General features: G+C 36.2%; 1 protein-coding gene across 1 annotated transcript; it reads right to left on the bottom strand.

The window, feature by feature from the left end:
- Nucleotides 1-2921: 2921 nt before the first annotated feature.
- LOC144974671 (uncharacterized) lies at nt 2922-16757 on the bottom strand. Its single transcript, XM_078917765.1, has 2 exons — nt 16587-16757; nt 2922-8757 (listed from the first exon to the last, which is right to left on the bottom strand). Exon 2 carries the CDS (start codon nt 8714-8716, stop codon nt 3074-3076), a length of 5643 nt encoding a protein of 1880 aa, XP_078773891.1. The 5' UTR covers nt 8717-8757; nt 16587-16757; the 3' UTR covers nt 2922-3073.
- Nucleotides 16758-17819: the final 1062 nt, after the last annotated feature.

Raw genomic sequence — 17819 nt, 5'->3', positions numbered from 1 at the left:
TATGCTCCCCTTGGGAGTTGAGATGGATAATGAATGCAAGAGGCATGACGGAGATACCACTGTAGAGTGCTTTGAGCGCTGTAAAACAATATATTTTTGAAAAAATAAAAACATTAAAATTGTGACTCATAGCGGTGTACAGTTATTGTGACTTGACTCTGGACTGTGCACAATTTATTGGGACTTGACTATGTACAATTATTGCCACTCGACTCTGGATAGCTGCGTACAGTTTTGCGACTTTCTGAATAACCACAGCTATTATTATTATTATTATTATTATTTATTGAGTGGAATCCGCATCAAGTCAAAACCATGTTTGTTTGTTTGTTTTTAGGGGTTTTACGGCGCTTGCAACACAATCAGTGCCAGTAAAAAGAAAGAAATGGGATAGTAAAAAGTTCTAGAATTACAATTAAAGCACCCAAGAAAAAGTAAGACATAGGGGAACTGGGAACAAATAGGGATCAGATGTAGATTTCAAGAGCATACCACCAATGTGCTTAGTTTGAGATCACCTATAAGTCTCATCCGGACACAAGCACAAAATCCAACAAAGAAGAATACACTCAAATGCTTACATTATTATACATTGAAAATAACAAATATAATAATACATAACAGAGAGATGATTTACAAGGAAAAAAATATCTCCCAAAACAATAACTATGCATTTGACTGTTTCCCTCCCAGCCAGGACTCTGACGAGGGCCAGGCAAAAACCAAGTAATCTCATTCCAAGACAAAGACAGAAAGCATGTTGGAAAACGGATATAGGGGTATAGAAGACACAGAACGTACCTCCCTGCCCACTATGGGAGGTCAGAAACCCGCCCAGCAAGAAAAGTAAGACACAGGGGAATTGTACAAACAGGGAACAGATGTAGATTCCAAGGAAACGGGTGTAGATTCCAAGAGCATAATATTATCATTGTGCATGGTTGAGATCACCTGTAAGTCTCATCCAGTCACAAGCACAGATAGGATAGAAGTAGAAGACATAGTATGTGTCTCCCTGCCCATTATGGGAGATCAGGAACCCCACCCAGAATGTGGAAAGGGATTACATGTATTTCATTATGTTTAAGGGGCAGAAGATACAGCAGGAGTAACCCTCCCCCCCCCCCCCCCCCCCTCTCATCAATCCACAACAGGAGGTCAAAAGACCCCATTCAAACCATAACTTGTGTCAACAGCTTAGATACAGGTACAAGAGAGAACGCAGGTAGATGAAATGTTTCTCTGTAATAAATCTGAGATAAAAACCACAAAATCGTACAGATCTTTACCGCCAATAAAGATATATTTCTATAGCAACAATACATACATATAATATATAAATTACCACAAAGGCATGTCATTCTTCTCGATGCCATGATTGTGAGAAAAAAAATCTGGTTGTCCACCAACGCGTTGTATTCTCAAATTGTATATTTCGATTATTCTATTTTCATAATAAGATATTTCACAATATTTCTTATTCAAGAAAGCTATTTTATGACAAATTGAATGCATATCTTTGATGGGAAATTTAAAAAAACAAACATATTTTTAATTATCAAGAGATAAATACTCATATTACATGAATTAATAAATGCAATTTTTTTTAAACAAAATAAAAATCAAGAATTCTACAGAAAGAAGATGAACTTGGATATCAAAGATTGCAGAAACTCTTACAGTACAGGCTACTCAAACTAAATTAACAAAACATTTTTTTACAAATAAAATAATATTTCTGTTGGCCTAGTGAGCTGATCAGGCACCAAAAGAATAAAATAACATCATATTTCCACATCCCTCCATTAAAATGAAAGTGACAAAAAAAATGTTTTAATGCCCGACAGATCTCATTGCTAAGGGCATCCAATTCCTAAAGGAACATAGATAATCCATCAAACAAACGTTGAAGTCAACATGAATCACCAATGTTATCCAAGTGAGCAAATTGGGGGTTAATCATCTGACCAAAGGATAAAATTTAAAAAAAAAGAAAAAAAAAGAAAGCGAAAGTGCCCGAAACATGGCTTCAACCTGGGACTTTCTGGACCACAATGCAAAGCCTATTAATCACTCACCCCCTGAAAGTGAAAAGGGATGCCTTCCCCCCCCCCCCCCCCCCCCCCGCCCCTCCTTTTATTTTTTCAAAAAAATAAAATAAAAAAGGAATTAAGAGCCATTGTTCTTTACCTACAAAACTATTGATACCTGCACCTAATACTTCTTTCCCTCACCGAGAAGGGATTTAAAAAAAAAAAGTAAATAAATAAAAGGCAATATTTTAAGGTAAATTAAAATATACCTGTTAATCTTTGTTTTGGTTTATTTTTAAATACAGGCGCTGGGAAATGTTTAAAATCTTTGAAAAATATTCAGCAATACTGTACATAATGAAGCATTATAGAACATGGTAAAAGTCATAATGAAGTTACAGTTAATCATTTTAAACCAATAATGGTAAACAAAAATAAAAACAAATACAAAGCAAAAGCCTTATGAAAGGAAAGGGAAAATAAAAATCATCATGATATATTATCATGAAGAGACTCCGTTCATTAGTGTCTTCATTTCAGTTCTAACTGAACACTATCTTGCAAGGGCTACCAATAGCCTCACAAGCGAGGGACCAGTATCAATGCCTTGTGCAGGCAACCCCCCCCCCCCTGTCCACCCAGAAGTAATTGAGTAGCTGGGTTTGTCGGATCAGTAAAAGAGTACTTTGCAATCCTGCGTTAAGGGTAGCAAACAACGATAGTCCATTTACGCTACATTACCAGGCTAGGAAATTTAGTGTGTTCAAATTAATTATGCTTGCCCGCACTATAAGTATATATATATATATTTTTAAAAGCAAACAAGTAAAAAAAAAGCCCCCCAAAAAAACACTCTCTCACACACACACAAAACAAAAAAAAACAACCATAAGAAGCTGAACTTAAAACATATGTTCATATTCCAGCCTCTATTGTATTCCAACCTTTAAATTCAAAATGATGATGGCCACCAATAATTATCATTGTTAATCCTTTCTTTAGTCACTGTTCCGTGCATAAAGGTACATTTTGTATTTTGTTTAAAAAACCAGTGATGAATACCATGCCTTATTCTTCCTGTCCCTTTTGATAACTGTCAAATCGGCATGCATTCTTCTCATATGTTTGTATTGATTTCCAGCTGTATTGCATACCAATCCACACCTGGAACACTTGTACTGCATGCGTCCTCTTTCAAGGGGAATGTCAATTATGCGAACTGTACCATCATCAATTTCACTTTTAGTATTAGGGTCGGCAACGTTATAGTTTATATCTGAATTTCCTTCCCTCACACCTCTTCCATTATTTAAATCTCTTTTTCTGCCAGAACTGTCAAAGTCAGAAATAGAAGCATTTATCCTAGGCATATTAGGCACAGCAGGTCTTTTCTGAAGAACCAACGTAGCTGTATCATTAGCTGAAGTGTCATTGGTGGTGATAATTTCAACAGTTATAATTTCATTATTACTATTGTTGAGTTCTTCCATGTCAATATCCATCTCTGATACTGCTGTTACTAATTCATTCCTTCCGTCATTAGTCTGTGAAACATCTACAACTTTATCTATTGTGACTAAAGAAGTTATTTCGTCAGGTGTAACAGGTTTCAACGTGGTGACTCCATCACTTTGCACTTTACATGTAGCATTACTCTCATTCTCATTAGTTGTAGTAGTAGGCATCAAATAGTCCCAAAAGTTTTTCCCACGAATTTTTACACTGTTTTCCTCTTTCTTTAGTGCATCATCATCATCATCATCATAAGTTCTAGACACATAATGACCATGTCTTCTGCTTGATTTCCTTCCACGCTTCTTGGGAATAATTCTCATTTCTGGATGTTGTCTCCTCATATGTTTATACATATTACTAGAGTCTCGACAAATCACGGGACACCTGGAGCACTTGTATCTGTGTCCTCCTGTCGTTGCAGCAATGTCTACTATCCGTACTGTATTTGGCATGTCATCATCAATATCATCATTATTGATTAAATCACCCACCAGTATAGATTTACGACTCGGTTCCCTTTGAATAACTTTCATCCCAGGATGCATCCTCTTCATATGTTTATACATATTGCTTGCATTATTGCATTCCAGTTCACATTCAGAACACTTGTACTTACGACAACGCTCTCCGGGTAAAGAAATTTCAATTGCATGAACTAGATTACCATCATTCTCACCGTCTCCCTGAATATCATCCTCTTCATTAAAAAGTGGATTTGATGCACTGTCTATCTCACCAGTTTCGTCACTTACAAATGTCTCTTTCTTTATTCCTCTTTCAATGCCTATGCCAATGATGGGAGCAGGCTCTGTAGAATTTGTGAATCCCCTTTGGTGAATGTTTTCATTTTCCTCATGGAAAACATGATTTGCATCTTCAACACTTTTACTCACATCATTGGAAAACATTTCAATGGGTGTTGAGGTCATCTTTACAGTATAGACTCCTTCGCCTTCTACAAAAGCTTCGTCATCATTTGTATTGCATTCCCCAATGTCACCAACATTATCAAAATTACCGACAGAATAGTCCCATAAGCTTTTCATTTGCCGATTTTTGCCCTTGAGGTTGCCCGTGTTTTCATAGCCATCAACTTTCATTCGGGTTTCAGTGTCATTTTCTGTAAAAGTGTCTCTGGTCTCTTCCGAGCTTCTGAGAGAAACACTTTTCCTTCCACGCTTCCTATAAAGAATTCTCATTCCTTGATGCATTCGTCTGATATGTTTATTCAAATTACTTGTATTGTCGCTAGTGGCATCACACTTTGAACATTTAAATACGTGTCCCTTTTTGGTTGGAGAAATATCCAAGACCTCCACTGTGTCTTCTTCATCAACATAATCGGATTGCTCTGGGAGAGGATTACTTTTCCTTCCACGCTTCCTGGGAATTTTCCTCATACCATTATGCATTTCTCTTATATGTTTATTCAATTTGCCCATAACATTGCTAGTAGCATCACATTTTGAACATTTGTATGTATGTCCCTTCTCTGTTGGAGCAATATCCACAACCTCAACTGTGTCCGAGTTCTCATCGATATGCTTTGATTTCTCTTTAATAATTGTCAAACCAGGATGTTCCCTTCTAATGTGCCGATACACTGCACTAGTACATTTACCTTTCAATTCACATTCAGAGCATTTGTATTGACGCCTCCCTCCAGGCTCTGAAATATCTATTACATACACTTCATTATCAATACTCCCACTATCAGCTTGATGAATATCATCTTCATGCACTAAAGAATTTGGTCCAGTGTCTGTACCAATAGTTGCATCATTTACAGCAACCATTGATTGTTCATTGTCACTGCATGAAGTCAAAGAAGGTTCCATAAACCTTGCCAACTTTTCACGTGGACTATTTTTGCCTTTTGTATTCTTACTAATGTCACAGAAAGATCTTTTTCTGGGTGTTGGCAATATCTTAAATGTAGTGATACCTTTACGTTGTATTGTCTTCGCTTTAACCCTTGGTAATGTCTCTTCTCTATCATTGCTCTCACGTTCTCCCATATCATCATTATCATCACATATGATAGAATATTCAAATGACCTTTTCCGAGTCTTTTCTTGATGTCTTCTTTTATCCTCATCATCTACATCACTCAAAGAGGTTTCAAAATCATTCTCATCTGAAGCGTCTTCTCTTGACATTTCTAAGCACTCCCTTCCACCCTTCATTTTCAATACTTTCATGTCTTTATGCCTTATTCTCATGTGCTTATTGAGGCTGCTTATATCACGACAACTGATATCGCACTTGCTACATTTGAACCTTTTCTTTCCTTTTGTGGGAGAATTGTCTAATGCACAAACTATTTCTGAGCTCTTAACAACATCCCTGCCAACACGTTTCTTTTTCAAATCATTTTTGTGATTTTGTGTTCTTAAAATGACTGTCATATTGCTATGCATCACCTTCATATGTTTATTTAAATTGCATGTGTTGTTAAATACCATACCACAAGCAGAACATTTGTACACGCGGCCCCCTTCAGGAAGTGAGACATCAATTCTATAGACTGTGTTAGAACTATCTACACTTTCACAATTTTTATCATTCCTTGGCTGAGAGTGGTTTTCATTTTCATCATTAACATCTGAGCTCTCACTGACATCCAAATTGCTTAAAGGTTCGTCTGCTTCATGATCAGATTTAATTGAAGCAGATCTACGCGATGATTTCCTTTGAGTTATTGTTTGACCATTCGGCATTTGTACTGCATGTGTGAATTTCATACCTTTATGAACACTCTTCATATGTTCGTTGATAGCCCCCAATTTGGAATATGATATACAACATTTTGAACATTTATATTTGTGACTTCCTGTTCCACTGGGTACATCAATCACAGACAGTCCCTTGTCCCCCTTTTCACCACCACACCTACCATTCTTATCACCTTCATTATTTCTAAGTTTCCTCCCAGATTGATTTTTTAATTTAGCAGTTTGGGACTGATGTAGTTTAATTGTAGGTCTTCTTTGCTTACGTATTCTTTGAGCGATTGTCATTCCTTGGTGCATCTTCTTCATATGTTTTTTCATATTACTGAGATCTTTACTTTTATAATGACACTCTGAACATTTATGAGTACAAGATCCGTTACCAGTAGGTATATCTATAACATGTACTGTACCACCTGCATTTTCATTCATTTCATCACTCAAATCCACTCCAAGTTTTTCACTGTCTTCACCAGCATTATCATTCCACAGAATTGAGAAACCCTTGTGCAGCCTACGCATGTGTGCGTAAAGATTCTTAATATTGCCACTTGTAACATCACAGGCAGAACATTTGAACCTATGAAAACCGGCATTAGGAAGTTCTATCACTTTTACTGTTTTATCGTTGTCGTGCTCATTATCTTTATAAGATTCATTCATTGCACTCGTTTTGTCTCGCTTTAACAGAATCCTGAATCCCTTGTGCACTCTACGCATGTGGTCATAAAGGTTACCAGAGGTACTACTGGTTCTAAAACATGCTGAACATTTATATCGATGGGATCCTATCTTAGGAATGTCTATTACTCTGACAACTTTTTCTCTCTTGCTCTTTAACTCTTCAGATTGTATTCTATTTTCCTGAGAATTTGCTTTCCCGTTTTCACTCACATGATCCTTATTACCTGTATCCAAACTTAAATCACAACTGTCTTCAAGATCCTGACAATCTTCGTCTCTAACTTTTGACATGTGATAATTGCTTGGAAAACTTTCATTATCATTATTTCCATCATTATTATCAATGCCACGTGCACTTTTCCTTTTCAAGATTGGAGTCGTAGTAGTTGTGATTTCAGTTGTCTTTTCTCCATCGCAAAGTACTGCGGTATTGCTGTTAAGCTTTGGATTAACCAAAACTGTAATCCCATTATGTTTCTCCCTGTGTGCAGGATTACAGGTTGGTATTGTATCCAATCCGTCTTTATTTAAACTAACACCTGGACTACCTTGGACTGCATCATCATCATCACAATCATTATCACTACTATAAACTGCATCACTGTAAATAGATTTGCCATCTTTCCCAGACTTCCTGTTTGGATGATGGGAGTCTCTCTCATTAAAACTGATGTTTTTCAAAGACTTTTCTTTGACAGTGGTGCATGTTTCACTTACCAAAAATTGGTTTTCAGTCTCTTGAATACTACTACTAACAACAATATGACTAATGATACCTTGGCTTGTATTCTTAACAGCTTGATCAGGTATGGCATAATCCCACATATTTTTTCCTTTGTGACTTTTCAAATGGTTATCAAGGTCAATCTTATCATGGAATGATTTATAACACATGGAACATTGATGCAAGGGAGGGGAATTCTGTTCCAAATTAACAATATCCATATCTGACTCAGTCCTCTCCACATTTTTCATGTTTTTTCCAGAGGTCCTCTCCCGGACAAAGTTTGAGGTGGCTTCTTGACGAGACCTTCGACCTCGTTTTTGAGGTGACTGTTCACTCTTTTCTTTGCTTGCCATTGCTCTTCTTTTGATAATACTGAGATCTGGGTGTAAACTCTTCATGTGATAATAAAGGTTACCTGTGTTGTCATTCGAATAAGTACAAGCACTACACTTGTACAATTTCTGTCCTTTTTGAATATCTTCCACAGAAGAAAGAACAACAGTTACAATCCCATCATCATTCTTATCCAAATCAGCAGCATTATTTGAAGGGGTTTGTTGTTTTCTATTTGTTTGATGTGTTGAACTCAAAACTTCTGCCTTTTTCTGAACCTTTAATTTTTCATTATGATTATTATTTCTTTGATGACTGGAATGTTGAATCTTTATGTGCGCTTCAAGATCGTTGATATTGTCAAAAGTATAACTACAAAACTGACAAGAGAATTGTTGAATTGAGACAATTATTCTTGAACTTGTCTCCACTTCAAATTTTTCACAATCCTTCGCATGAATCTCCAGATTTTCATAATCCAAAAATGGTTGTCCACAATTGGTGCATAGGTATGACCTTTTACCAGGTGCTGGCTGCATTCTGGGATACTTGACAACATCCTGACCTTTTTCCTCTACCTCATACGAACTCTCCTGAATAAAATTTGTTGCACTTTTTCTGTGGGCCAGAAAGTCAATGACATTGCGTTCAACCACTGATCCCGATGCTTGATTACTCCCTTCGAAGTCCATGATGGTGTGAGATTTGTCTTTACAGCAAAAAGCTTGTACACCTGAAGGTGGAAAGATTTTTTAAAGTTAAAAGTTGATTATGTCAAAATCTTCATGAGCGAAGGTGGACATTAAAGTAAGATTCAGATTATCTACTAAGCTTACATGATCTTAAGAAAATACTTTTGCTTGAATATATAATAAAGACAAAAGAAAATGCTAAAGTCTTGTCAACCTATTACAAATCATTAAATTTCTTTTACTTACATCATGATAAAAATAATTTTCTTGTGAACGAGTCCTAAGTCTGTGGTTGTCCATTAATTTAGATAATAAGTCTGTGGGTAAAGATTTGGACTGAATCTGTAATTCAGAATGCTGTGATTTTTGATTCACTGTCCTCTTATCTATCTTCTTCTTAAGCTTTCTCCTACTTCCAATTTTGGATTAAATAGGTAGACAGCTGTATTTAGGAATAGAGTAGAATTGCCAAGTTTTTACGGTTAGTTCCCGCCGTTACTTATACAAAACAATTTTTTTTAAATTACAAGAGGGCAATAATGCACTTTATATAGTAACAAATACAAGATAGATCATCATGAAAAATTACCATATATCTACACATACATTTTGACTGTATCTCACCAGTTACTGTGGTGCGATTTTTGTAACCAAGTGTAAAAGTGGCTAATGGAACAATCTGACAACTCTTACTTCAGACAACCACAATCATAAAAGGAACAATACCTTTATCGGTATCACATAATCAACCTCAAACTTTGATGTAAACTAAGACAGATGCAATTTGTGGGTGGATTTAGGCTTATTAAAAGGAACTAATAAATAAAATTTTGGTGGTGTATATATTTGCATCAAAAATTCATTACAAAATATATACGAAACAAGGGAAAAATTTGTATCAAACAACCTTGTTTATTTGTTCACCAGCCAAAAAAGAGTTACTTCCTATATGACACAGTTATCAGCTGATCCGCTAACGAAATTTTGGGCTTTGTTGTCTATCTAGTGATAACCCACCTCTCTCAATCCTAACTAAAGATACTATAACCTTATGAACAATAATGTTTGCCATCACTAGCAGTATCGAAACTGATTGGAAACACAGTTAGCGATAATGGCCGTTTATGGCCAGAGTCATAAACGACAACTGATTCAACAAATTGGTTTTTAAGTGAGAAAATCGCACGATAAAAATGAAACTTATCTTAAATAGTAATATTTATTGGAAATTGCAGTAATTTAAAAAAATTAAGTAATATAATAAAAGTTAATCAAGATCAATAAATCAAGATAGAAACAAAATAAAAAAATTCAGCGATTATTTTGTAATCAGTGCCGCTAGCTTTTTAAAATAAGATATTGGTAGATATATTGGTAGTTATCAAAGGACAATATAAAATCTGGTTTACTGTGATACAGTATATCATCCCATTGATAAAAGCGTTAGAATTTCGTCTTTAGATTATATAGAAGCAGTTATTTGATTTTTTATACTTTAAAAACATCCCAAAAATTACTATAGAAATCAGCCTGCAACTGGGCTCCAATTGACTGACAAAACGAACCACTGTGACATCACTCGGCTAGGAGCCAATGAACGACACTGACCAGAGCAGTCCCAAGCTGAAATGGTGTTACTTTGGTAGATTTTGAAATGAGTGTGATTTTATGGAAAGCTCAAAGAGTATCCTGGAATCAGTTTTGGTATCATTGGAAAGGATAATGGTTGAATTTTATGGGGGGGGGGGGGGGGGGGATTTTGTATGTTTCAAGAACGTTTTTTATGAATTTAAAAAAAAACGGCTTTATTTTCTTTCCCACTTAAATTAAGCTATCTTTCCATTACAATCTAAACGAATTTATAGATGAAAACAGGAGTTGTACCAAATGATAGAGCGTTCTCAATGTCCTTTATTTTGGTGTTTAATTTTTTCAAACTCTGTAAATAAAGACCAGTGATATCTCTATTTAACCAAGCCATGGCTTTAGCCTGCAGCTCAACGATAACTAGCGGTTACATTTAGAATTGTTGTTAAACTGCCTCATTCTTGCCACACAATTGCACACAAACAAGACCAAGATTTGATTAATCAGAATGAAGACGAAGATCCCTGTTCATTTTGACTGTGCAGGGTGGCCAGGGAAATCTCTCATCAAAATTTCCTACCTTGGTCTGAAATTTCCTACCATCATAAACCTATCTAAATAACGTACTCTGAAACTTACCTTTATCCCGTCTTGCGTTTGATCGATACAAGTTTAATGATGTTTTGCCCTGCTGCAGAATCCACTCAATATTGTTTTTGTTTTTCATGTTCATTAAAATCAGACATCTCGACACACACTATATATCAGTAAAATCTTGAAATTAATCAATTAATTAGGCCTATTTACACAGTTTTTTTTCATTGTCAGTCAAACCCCTCACCATCCTCACAACCTATCTACATATGTACAAATGTCACCCACCATCTACAATAACTTCAGTTCCTCCTCTTTCTCAACAATAAGAGAGGATAGTTCTTTCATATTGTCTTTTTTTTGTCCTTGCTTCCCTTCTCAATGCATTGCTCTGAACGATCATGTCATGGGCAACTTTGGCACCAGCTCCCTCTGCTCTCTCATTAAGGGTATCTGCTTTCTCAACCAGCATCTCCATGTCAAGTTCCATCTTCCTTCTCTTACTGACCAGGTCCTTAATCTCATCATTCTTCCTCTTCCTCTTCAACTTCTCCTCTGACATTTCAGCCTCCTTCTTCTTCAATTCAATTGCCTTACTGTACCTCTGCCACGCTCTACTACAAGACAACAACATCTTGCTAATCACAATCTCAGCTATGTTCTTATTGTGAACAAACTGGCACAGTAGCCGTCTTGCAATGAGAGTCTCCTCTAACAGATTTTCAACTGTTACCTCTTTATTAATAGAGAAGCCTCGTTCCACCTCCGCATTGCCATGACTTAATACCAACACCATCTTCAGTATCTTCCCTAGAGCTGGTACACTTTCCAGACATCCATGCAGAGTAAAATAACTGTCCAGGCGGTCACTTGCAGAGAATGGATGCCTGGAAACTGCCTCCTTAAAGGTTGAAAATTGAAGAAGTGATTGATCAACTTCTTCAGGTGTAATCCAACCACAGAGCTGAAGGTGATTGGCAGTTGCCTTCAGAAGATCCTTGGCCTTTGTACTGTTGCCGACAATGAGAGCTGGGTCAAAGCAAGCAACATTCTTGGTGAAACGGAAGTTTAGAGGACTCTTTTCAACAATTTTTTTAATGCAGGCCTTAATTAATTTTTGGAATGACAGCCTGAAGTCCATAATATTTAATTCCGATAATTTCCTTTTCTCAGCTGTCAAAATCTTCTCAGCATGACAGCCTACTTCGATTTTTCCATATGGCTTGAACAACTGAGTGTCCACATTTGCAGGAGCCACAATTTCGTCCATTCCATCTACATCTTTTAAAATCAAGCTGTACAGCTGTTTAACAACAGCACTGATTTCCTTTGCAAGGAAGGGAACAAGGGGTTCGTCACGCTGGAACTTCAAAAGGAAGGGCCTTAAAATTTTACATATAAAAACAAAGCTGTGTAGCTTGGCAAGGATCAATTTATCCCCTTGGATATCCAACAAAACTTTGAAAGTCTTGCACATGGGCTCAGTGACCTCACCTTTTTTTGCTTTGGTCACATAATCCATGACGAAAGGTCAGATTACAATGGCTCTCTCTGCAGCAGGAATATTTTCCAGCCATCGATGGCCACAAAACTTCAGTGGTAGCATCTTACTGCCAGTGTGTACCAAGAAATCCTCACGTCTTGCAGGAGAGTCTTGAAATAAATAATACAAAGATCTTAATAAAGTGTCAATCTCCCATCCAGATTCTTTGAGTCCAGCTTTGATGCTGTTGTGAAGTACATGGAGTGGACAAGATCCAATGTTCAACAGAGACTTTCCTCCTTCCTCAGTCATTGAAGATGAAACATCTTTAAAAACCTTCCAGTTGACATTGGGACCGTCCAGTGAGAGCTGCAGCAAGTTATCATTATTAATGCTGGAGATTGTTTCTTTCAGTTTTGAAACAATATGGGCTGCTGTGGCGTGTCCAAGGAAATAAGAATACTTTGTTTTCACAGTTCCATCGACATCTATGAAACGGACATGAACATCTAATTGTTTTTTCTGCATGTCAGGGTTCATGCTTTCATCAAACATAATGACGTAGTTGTCGACACTTTTAATCGTAGATAATATCTGACTTCTGATAGCAGGGGCAATTCCAAAAGTTGACAGATAACCAAGCTTGGTGCGCGAACACTTAAATTTCTCAGCAACAGGGTGGCCAGCAAACATAACTTTAAATAAAGGGCCCATGTCTACAGAACTGCGAGCACTACTGTGACTAGAAATTACATGAAGGGTCCACAGAATCCCAGCTTTAAGTACATCATTGTCTGAGACTTTCAAAGTTGATTGAATAGCTGACGAGGAAGTTGTAACAGTAGCATTAATGTTAGCTTGTGAGGTAGATTGTTGAGTATTTGATTTGGATGATGTAGTGAAGTTTAAAATTGACCTGGAGTTAGAAACAGAATCACGTGATTTATAATGTTTTTGAGAGGACATATGACTGTTCAATGCCTTAATTCCTGATGTTCCGATTAAAAAACTGTGTTTACAAAATTTGCAGGAAAATTTATTCTTGTCATTGGGAACAGCAACAAGCCATTGTGAAAATCTGCTGTCACTTAGCCAATCTGGATTAAATTGACACTTCCCCATTGTCTTAGTTCTTTGACTTATCTATCAATCTGGATGAAGTTCACTTATTTCCGACTGAAGACGAACGTGAATGATACTGATACAATCCACCAAATAGTTACATTAAATTCTATCCCATAATAATAATAGAGGATCAACAATAAAAATAAGGGTAAAATATTGTAATTCAGTCAATTTCCAAACGAAATCCAAATAGAATTAACACGAAAAGTAGTCAGAGAGAGCAAGAAAAAATGAAATGGTAATGGTAGTTTTATGACTTATCTATCAATCTGGATGAGGTTCACTTATTTCCGACTGAAGATGAATACGAATGATACAGTCCACCAAATTAATTGTTATCCCATAATAGTGAAGCAACAATAAAAAATAAGGGCAGAATATTCTAATTCAATCAATTTTCAAACGAAATCCAAATACAATTCACACTGATGCTCAGTCACACAAAAAAAACAGACTGGATTTGAAATCGACGTGCATAAATGTACAGAATGAAATGAAATGGAATTTGATTTAGGCACTCTGGTGAGGATAGGCTATCAAGGTAGGGCTAGTAATCGATAACGAAAAAAGAATACGATACCTACCTACGCGATGCAGATTTTCTGTAAACGGTTCCGTGTAAATTCTTAGTAAGGAAGTACACAAGTATCGAGTACACAGTTACGGTGATTAAAACCGATACTATCGCACTAGATCGCGCAATAAAGCAGTGTACACTTCCGCTTCGTACGCAATGAAAGTAAATTTTCGCATTTTTAATTTTTTAATTTTTTTTTTTTTTTAATTTTTGATTTTTTAAAATTTTTTTTTTAAAGAAAACTTCAGACCATCCAGTACCGCTTCCGACCAATTTCCGACATATCCGACTCAATTTCAAATTTCCGACCAATTTCCGACTTCCCTGGCCACCCTGCTGTGACCGCAACCTAGACTTGGATCTTATCCATACATTTACTGACCAACGAATAAACGAATAATCATCAAAATTATCAGGGGATAAATGGATAATCATCTATATAGTAATATAGTTACGGGTGGAAGCATAGAGACTGCTCACTGGGATAGGATAATAATACGAGTGAGAGCTGGGGTTAAGGGGTTGAGGCGTTTTTGTGGCTTTTAGAAAACAAAAGACATTCCTTTCCTTTTTGGAAGACCTGAAAGCTTCTCGGTCTAGCATCTCTTTCAATTAGTATTTTCAACCTGGATCTTTTGTCAGGCATTTATTTGGGAGCGTTCCAAAATCTCCTTGTGCTAAGGGAAACAACCCAAATATTCAATCAACTAATCCTGCGAAAAAGAAAACCTAGTACCTTTAACAAACCCTAATATGAAAAACAAACACCCTGTGACCACCTTTACTAAGACCTAGAATTAACCCTAATAGTAAATAGAAAAAAATAGAAAAATAGAAAAAATCATCCAACCTCGAAACTAACCCTAATATAAAAAATAAAAAAAGGACTAGGACTACTCGGACTGCTTTGTACTACCTTTCAATACTCCAAAAAACAAGAAGATGGTGGATAACCAAAACAATGGTCATTTTAGGAAATTTCAAACTTTAACTAATCTATCACGGTTTTTTCTAGAAGGAATATATTTAAAATGCTACTACTACAATTGAGAATGGATATATCGACATCATCGGGTCAGCTGTAAAATGTCCATATAACGTGATGTCGATATATCAGTCATTCCAAAAAATTAAAGGGAAACAAATGAGAAAATGCAGAAAATAACATGGGAAGTCAATATCGATGGTTTGGTAGACTTTAAATTTAAAGGGACCGATTAAAAAATTTATCATTGTTTACTTCATATGACTTTAATAATCCAGTATTTTGGTCTGTCTCTGAAGGCCAAGAAAAATTTTATGAACCCTTTCCTCGGCACTGGCAAGGACCTCAAATAATTAATAAGGGTGAAGAGGGCTGTCTCAATTGGATTCATAAACAAAGTAAATCGGTACTTTTTATTCTTCATGCTGGCTAGAACTTTTCATATGTAATGTGATCAGAATGTATAAAAGTCAAAACATGATCATATTTACAATGTTTTTCTCCTCTGGATACACTTTTATGCCCGTAGGAGAAATATTTCATAAGGGCGTCTGCCATTGTTCCGATAGTTTAGAGCCAGTTGCTAAGTTACTATGCGTCATTACGAGGGAAGTGATGTAATGACTGTTGAAGCGTATTACTAATTACCGACACTCAGTCTCGGTTGCAATCTCGGGATTGGCCGGGCAGCTTGCGAAGACAGATAGACAGTGGGTGATGTGGGGAGCATTTCTTGTTACCTTATTTGTTGAAAGCCAAGAATATTGATATCAGGAATTCCCATTACGGGAATCAGTATCGAGATATGATTGTATGGCCCATGAGTAAGCTTGACGGTTAACATTAACATCACGATTCTGGTCTATGACGATTCACAGGATGCTACTGCATTGGACAATCTTGGTTTTTCTTTGACTGTTATTTTACATCACAGCAACATCTCTCTGCATTTTCATTGACTGCTATGTTTTACTCTGTACTGTACATAAGTACATATATTAATATTAATATTGCCAAATTGAATATAAACACCTGACAAAAAAAAAAAAAAAAAAAAAGACCCACGATGAAAATACGTCTAATTACCCTCTAAAGAGATGCTAGACCATGGAGTTTTCGGAAGGCCTCCCGCATAGGTACTTCTTAGACGTCTAGATAGGTTTTATTTCTTACTTAGGTAGGCCTTGGTTTGGGTTAATTGAGGGAAAATTTTGGGTTGTTTCCCTTAGCATAGGCATAGCCATAGCAGCTAGCAAGATGAGCTTTCAGAAGTAGAAGGCCTCCCTGACCTTTTCACTGCTGTAAACATGAATTTTCAAAGCTCTCAATCACCATTGAATTGATTGTCATCCCGTGTCAGAAAGAAAAGAGAAAGTATCAGCAGTGAGCAGTGTCAGTGAGCAATCAGTCAGAGTCAAGAGACAGTGTCAAAATCAAAAAGTCAAAAGTCAAAGCTCAAAAGCAATCCGTTTTCAAATTGTACCAACGTCGGTCTTCAGACAATGAATTACACACTTACCTAATTCAATGAATAAGAATCTATAAAGTTGCGAAGCCTGTCTTGTTGAGAGTAAACATTATTTTCTTTTACTTTTATAATTTCAATTAAGATACCTATTTAATTTCAATTTTCATAGGAAGGCAGAGCTAAGGACTAAGGAGACTGAGCCAAAACATATTGATGGGCAGTAAATGGTATCGGTATGAAGAATCGTTAATAGGTAATACTCGACTCTTTAATTAAAAGAGTAAAACGATTTAAAAATAAATTCTCTAGTTTCCTGATCGTTAGTCTCCCAGTATGGATCCTGGATTTTATAAAACAACAACAACAACTTTTAATTCAATTGTTTTAAATAATCCAGATGGCCCTTTTGATTGTAACAATTTTAAGTTTTATTTAAGTTCAACCTATCAAATTTTGTGGGGGACAACAGAATGACTTTCGTTGATTCATGCTAGCGCAAGGTTCTTTTATATTTTGTCCTTTCCTCTGTTTTCAATTATTTATTTTTTTACTTTGTCTTCTTCTTCTTCTTCTTCTTCTTCTTCTTCTTCTTCTTCTTCTTCTTCTTCTTCTTCTTTTGTTTTGTTTTTTTTTTGTTGTTGTTGTTGTTGTTGTTTTGTTTGTGTTTTTTTGTTTTTGTTTTTGCTTAACGTGCCCCAGCTGTTTTCGTGATTTAAAAAAAAAAAGTAATAGGCCTACTCATTCAATATTTTTTTATAAATTCGCTCAATTTCGAGCGAGAACGCTTTGTAAAATTTTGTCCAGAAAATCAATCTCTATAATAAAGAGCAACGATCTGATGATTATAAGAAAAATTTATTCTCGGTCTCGGTCGATGTGCACATATTATATGCAGGTCAGGTAACCTAACAAAACTATGAGCTTGATTTAATACTGTTGTGACGACTCACTGATAGATGGCCATGTTTAAGTTTTAAAAATGGAAAACAAATTGATTTTGACGGAGCACAAATTAGATATTGTATTATGAAAGAACACATAGGCCTATCTTGATTTGACCATATAAACTGAATAACAGAGAGGAGGAAGAGTGTGTGTGTGTGTGTGTGTGTGTGTGAGAGAGAGAGAGAGAGAGAGAGGGGGGGATAGAATGTGTGAGAGAAGGGAGAGAGAGACATATAGAGAGAGATGTATCAATAATTAGTCGAGCAACCGCCTCAAAAGCAACAGGACCGAGATATTAATCCCGTGTACAGACACGTTTTTAAATTAATTTATCTATAC

Source organism: Berghia stephanieae, chromosome 6, assembly GCF_034508935.2.
Source record: "Berghia stephanieae isolate SIO BIC M18660-M18661 chromosome 6, UCSD_Bste_1.3, whole genome shotgun sequence".
Lineage (NCBI taxonomy): Eukaryota > Metazoa > Mollusca > Gastropoda > Nudibranchia > Aeolidiidae > Berghia > Berghia stephanieae.
The sequence above is the reverse complement of the archived record's forward strand: the minus strand, read 5'-3'. Positions and strand labels throughout refer to the sequence as shown.

Bases quoted from the DNA above. Each gene is read 5' to 3' on its own strand.
- LOC144974671 (XM_078917765.1), bottom strand. From the start codon at position 8,716: ATGGACTTCGAAGGGAGTAATCAAGCATCGGGATCAGTGGTTGAACGC.